Raw genomic sequence first — 5,981 nt, forward strand, 5'->3', positions numbered from 1 at the left:
GTGTATATCATGTGCGTGTGAAACGTAAAAGGAATAAAGTTCCTGACTTTAGTGCGGCTAGAACTTAGTCAGTTGTGTTTCTAGTTTTTGTTTTATATGTTAATGTTGTGAATTAGATATGTTTGTTTGAATGAGTTAAACATAACAAAAGAACGTTATCCACTCTTGTAATGTAAAACGTGGTGATAATAGTTTCTATAGGTGTTCACGTGAAGCTGATTGTACGAGGATTAGCCAATCACTGTCTTAGCTTATTACAGTTAGCCAATAATAGGTTCCCACGGTACACTGACTAATCACTGATTAACGCTACTATTGTAGATTAGCCAATCACTGATTTAACTTATTACAGTTAGCCAAAAATAAGCTTCTACGGTACATTGGGTAATAACTATTTAAGGTTACTTTCTTAGATTAGCCAATCACTGTCTCAAGTTACTATAGTAGGATAGCCAATCAGTGAATCAATGCCTTTGGTTACAACTATTGATTGACCAATCACTACTCCAGGTTACTACTGTTGATTGACCAATTATTGCTTTAGGTTACTTCAGTGGATTAGCCAATCACTGCCTCAAGTTACTATAGTAGGATAGCCAATCAGTGAATCAATGCCTTTGGTTACAACTATTGATTGACCAATCACTACTCCAGGTTACTACTGTTGATTGACCAATCATTGCTTTAGGTTACTTCAGTGGATTAGCCAATCACTGTTTTAAGTTACTTCAGTGGGTTGGCCACTGTAAATAAGCCATATTAATATATCCACTCCCGCCACTATAAAGAAGCCATATTAATATATCCACTCCCTCCACTGTAAATAAAGCCATATTAATATATCCCCTCCCTCCACTGTAAATAAGCTATGTTAATATATCCCCTCCCACCACTGTAAATAAGCTATGTTAATATATCCCCATAATTGATTACGTTTCTGATATTTTAATAGAATATTTCAAGATTTCACGTTACTGCTTCCAAAGGTAGCTTATTTTTCTATAGGTCACGAAAATGTACATAATTTTTGAACTATTTACGTAAAAATTGTTGAATGTTGTGCGAAAGCCACGTGAAGCCAATCTGTTTTTTATAGTGTTGGGAGTGGATATATTAACATAGTTTATTTACAGTGGCGGGAGTGGATACATTAACATAGCTTATTTACAGTGGTGGGAGGGGATACATTAACATAGCTTATTTACAGTGGCGGGAGGGGATATATTAACATAGATTATTTACAGTGGCGGGAGTGGATATATTAATATGGCTTCTTTATAATGGCGGGAGTCTACAGACCTAACACTACTTTCCCACAGTTCCTGTCATTTGACACGCACGCGTGTGTGTTTCCAGAAAACAATTTCTGCTTCTGTGACAGAAGAATCTTCTTAATGCCTGGATCTATTACATTCAGCCCAGTCTTGCTGAACAGTGGGTTTAAGTTTCTTTTAGTGTCTCTCTTCTGTAAAACTTCTAAGGAAGGAAGCTGTAAATACAAGAATCGTGGATGTTTTAGTAATATTAGTGTTGGATAATTTTAACCCTACATTTCACGGGTGTTGCTTAATACACAAACACGTTCTGTATTTGCATTCTCTTACTTCCCGATAACAATCTAAATAAACCATGGAATTGTTATTATCATTATTTTTAGTTCCGCGATTATCTTGGTAATGTTCTATTTATGACTTACCAAAAACGTATTTTTTTTCTCTTCAATATAAACCTAATTCAGTAAGAAACTCAAAGAAAACATTATTTCCATCGTATTTGCCCAACGTGTGCAATAGAGGATTAATTCAGTGACGTCAGAGAATATGTTTTTACGTCATACTAAGTTTCGTTTATCGACTAATAATGTTCTTTCACTGCGATTTTTATGTAGAATAATACGAACATTACATAGTTGTAACAGCTTTTACTGAATTATCCACAGTAAAACCTAACACAGCCATAAAATATTTCTCACTTAGAAACAAGACCCCTCAATGGGTCAGCGGTAAGTTTATGCTTAAATTCAGGGTTCGATTCCCGCGGTGGACAGAGATCAGGTAGCCCATTGTTTGGCTTTGAGTTAAAGACAAAAACAAACGAGCTAAGAACAAAAGCAGTGACACCTACCGACGAGGATGACGCTCGCAGACCTAACTTCTGAGAGGAATGTTTCTTGCTTCTGTTTCCAGTGAAGGACGTCTCCGTGAGGCAGTGAAGGTCGTCTCCGTGAGGCAGTGAAGGTCGTCTCCGTGGGGCAGTGGAAGTCGTCTCCGTGGGGAAGTGAAGGTCGTGGGGCTGACGAATTTTCTTCGGACTGTGACGTGGAGTATATTTCTTGTCAGAAAACACGAACTCTGTAATATTCCGAGGAAAGCCAGGGGGTGGACTTCTTATTAAGTGAACGTGCATACTTCCACCCGTTTCCTCTTGTTCTGAGGTACCATCAGTGTTAATTAGCTTCTCCTTATCCAGAGTGGGAGGGGATGAAAAGGCCGTGTCGGGAAAATCATGATCGCTCCCCACCTTCTTCAACTTTTCTTGAATGTAGGGGTTATCTTCTCGTGAAAGACAAAGAGTCTCCATTTCTGGGTGAGGAACAGGGCAATGGGTGTAAACGTTGGCATGTTTCCTGTTTCTGGATGATGAGAGAAGCTGACTGGTCGATTGATAGATACTATCAGAAAGAAAAGTCCCATTTTTAGGGTTAGAGCCTCTTTCGGTTTCTGCTAAGGGGTCCTCGCTTCTGTCTCTAACATATATCTCTGTGTCTTTTCCTTTTCTTCTGAAAATCCAGAACAAAAAGAGCAAAGGCTGGAATAACATTTTAACATTAGAGTTAATTATAATTAATCCGTGAATTTTTACGTTAACACAAGTAAACTTAAACCCTCACACGTAATTTAACAAAACAACCCAACCTCTTTTTAGAACACCTAGTCTAAACAACCCAACCTCAATTTAGAACACTCACTCTGTCGATATCAAGTTCAATTTAAAACACTCATTCTGTCGATATCAAGTTCAATTTAAAACACTCACTCTGTCCATCTCAACCTCAATTTAAAACACTTCTGTCCATCTCAAGTTCAATTTTAAAAGTAATGCAGCACAAGTTACATTAATATTTGTTTAACACTTACTTTAAAACTTACATAACTATTAAACACCTTTAAAACAAAATACCCAATACTTTGGAAACCTAGTGAACTGCCTAACAATTAGGAAACCTAGTGAACTGCCTAACAATTTGGAAACCTAGTGAACTGCCTAACAATTTGGAAACCTAGTGAACTGCCTAACACTTTGGAAACTTAGTGAACTGCCCAGCACTTTTGAAACCTAGTAAACTGCCCAACACTTTGGAAACCTAGTAAACTGTCCAACATTTTGGAAACCTAGTAAACTGCCCAACACTTTGGAAACCTAGTGAACTGCCCAGCACTTTGGAAACCTAGTGAATTGCCCAGCGCTTTGGAAACCTAGTGAACTGCCCAACACTTTGGAAACCTAGTGAACTGCCAAACACTTTGGAAACCTACTAGTGAACTGCCAAACACTTTGGAAACCTAGTGAACTGCCCAACACTTTGGAAACCTAGTAAACATAGATAGATAGATATATTCTGTGTCTGGATGGCTAGATAGATAGATTGATGAATAGATTCTTTATCTGGATAGATAGATAGATGCTGTATTTAGATAGATAGATAGATAGTTAAATAGATAAATAGATAGATAGATAGATAAATAAATAGATTCTTTATCTGGATGGGTAGATAGATAGATAGATTCTGTATCTGGATGGATAGATAGATAAATAGATAGATAGATAGATAAATAGATAGATAGATAGATAGATAAATAGATTCTTTATCTGGATGGGTAGATAGATAGATAGATTCTGTAATTAAATTCATTACTTTCCCACTTTCCTCTCTAGTAAAAAGACCACAGAATCAACAAGAAACAGCGGTGTGTAAGTAGTTGAACCTAGTGAACTTCTTTAAACAAAAAACAGATATTTCAGAAGGTTCAATAACCCCCTGACACGCGCAGGTTCAATAATGGCAGCTTTTTCTAACAGTCGACACATTGACTAATAACAGTCTTCGTTCTCGGTGTTGAGGGAGGGGGAAAGTACTCGTTAACACGTGGACGTCTATCTATTCCCCTACAGCTGAAGTGTTGTTCTGACGTCTTTTATTCTGAAAATACCTGGGATCGAACGTTGGAGGTCAGTACCCTTTTCTTTCTGTCTATCTAACAGTTAATTCACTTCTGTCACTACAATTGTGTCTTACCTTCAGCTTATAAATTGTAAAAAAAAAACTAGCTAGGCATTTGTATTTTCTGAGTTTTAAAATAGTTCAAACACAATTCCATCTGGCCAGTTCATGAACCTAGACAAAAAATCTGACTTTCAAATACAAAAAAATGATGTTTCTAAAGTGGAGTACCCCGGCTGACCAGTGGTAAGTTTACGGGCACCCAACGCTAAAAACCCGGGGTTCATTTGCCGTGGTGGACATATCTCAGACAGCTTATTGTTTGACTTTGCGATAAAACAACACAGACGCACACTTAAAATCGGATAATTATCATAATTGCAGCTTTATTTTCATTCATTTTTAATTACAAGATAGACTTTCATCCTTCTAAAATGAAGTAGTTAGGTGTATTTTATTTCATCTGACCGCTAATATCTCTAAACAAACGAAACTTAACGCACCGAATATTAGTAGATCCTTCTTTCTCAAACAATTGTTAGTGTACATCTTGAGATCCATGGTTCATGTCTCGCTCCGATCTTTATAACATTTCACTATTCGATTACAGTAGCTCAAGAGTTGGCGATAGGTGCTGTTGACTAGCTGCCTTCTTTTTCGCCCACCCTCCCCATCTCTTACATTAACTGAGCTTTGGGTTTCGGTTAAAGTTTGATAAATAATCTTACCTGAAAATATTAGAGAAAAAATCAAAAGGATTTCTCTTGCCGGTAGAGGGCACATTACCTTCCGTTTGTGAATCTTCCGTGTTGATCTGTAGCATTATCCTGACAAGAAAAATTTAAAAGAAAATTTAGTAGGTGAATTTAAGCTTCCCATATTCATGTTTTCTTCCCTCGTTTATTGTATACATCACGTAGACGTTTGTACTAATAAAAACCCATTAATGAACAACCATGCTACATCTACCATATCAAGTGCCGACGAGGCCTTTCTTCCAATACCAGGACTCATCAGGCTGGTTGGGTTACACGACAGACATACTAGTGATTTAGACGCCATACAAAAGTTACACATGACAGCGTCTTTAGCCGACCATACAACTGTTTACTGTGTACATCATACAACTGTTTATTGTATACACCAAACAACTGTTTACTGTGTACACCATACAACTGTTTATTGTATACACCAAGCAACTGATTACTATTTACATCATACCAGTGTTTACTATATACATCATACAACTGTTTACTATTTACATCATACCAGTGTTTACTATATACACCAAACAACTGTTTACTTTGTACATCATACAACTGTTTACTTTGTACATCATACAACTGTTTATTGTATACACCAAACAACTGTTTACTATATACATCATACAACTGTTTACTATATACATCATACAACTGTTTATTGTATACACCAAACAACTGTTTACTATATACATCATACAACTGTTTACTATATACATCATACAACTGTTTACTTTGTACATCATACAACTGTTTACTATATACATCATACAAGTGATTACTATATATACACCATACAACTGTTTACTATATACATCATACAAGTGATTACTATATATACACCATACAACTGTTTACTATATACATCATACAACTGTTTACTATATACATCATACAAGTGTTTACTATATATACATCATACAACTGTTCACTATATACATCATACAACTGTTTACTATATACATCATACAACTGTTTACTTTGTACATCATACAACT

At 36.3% G+C, this 5,981-nt stretch overlaps 1 protein-coding gene across 1 annotated transcript in view; it reads right to left on the reverse strand.

The window, feature by feature from the left end:
* Nucleotides 1–1,299: 1,299 nt before the first annotated feature.
* The window catches only part of LOC111089312, a gene marked incomplete at its 3' end in the record, with an annotated part of 6,076 nt that continues 1,394 nt past the window's right edge, over nt 1,300–5,981 (reverse strand). Inside the window, exons 2-4 of the mRNA XM_022401579.1 lie at nt 4,951–5,049; nt 2,125–2,779; nt 1,300–1,489 (exon numbers count right to left, since the gene is read on the reverse strand). Of these exons, the coding sequence (XP_022257287.1) occupies nt 1,300–1,489; nt 2,125–2,779; nt 4,951–5,045 (940 nt within the window). The remainder of the gene's footprint in view (nt 1,490–2,124; nt 2,780–4,950; nt 5,050–5,981) is intronic.

Source organism: Limulus polyphemus, unplaced genomic scaffold (genome assembly GCF_000517525.1).
Source record: "Limulus polyphemus unplaced genomic scaffold, Limulus_polyphemus-2.1.2 Scaffold5863, whole genome shotgun sequence".
NCBI classification, from domain to species: domain Eukaryota; kingdom Metazoa; phylum Arthropoda; class Merostomata; order Xiphosura; family Limulidae; genus Limulus; species Limulus polyphemus.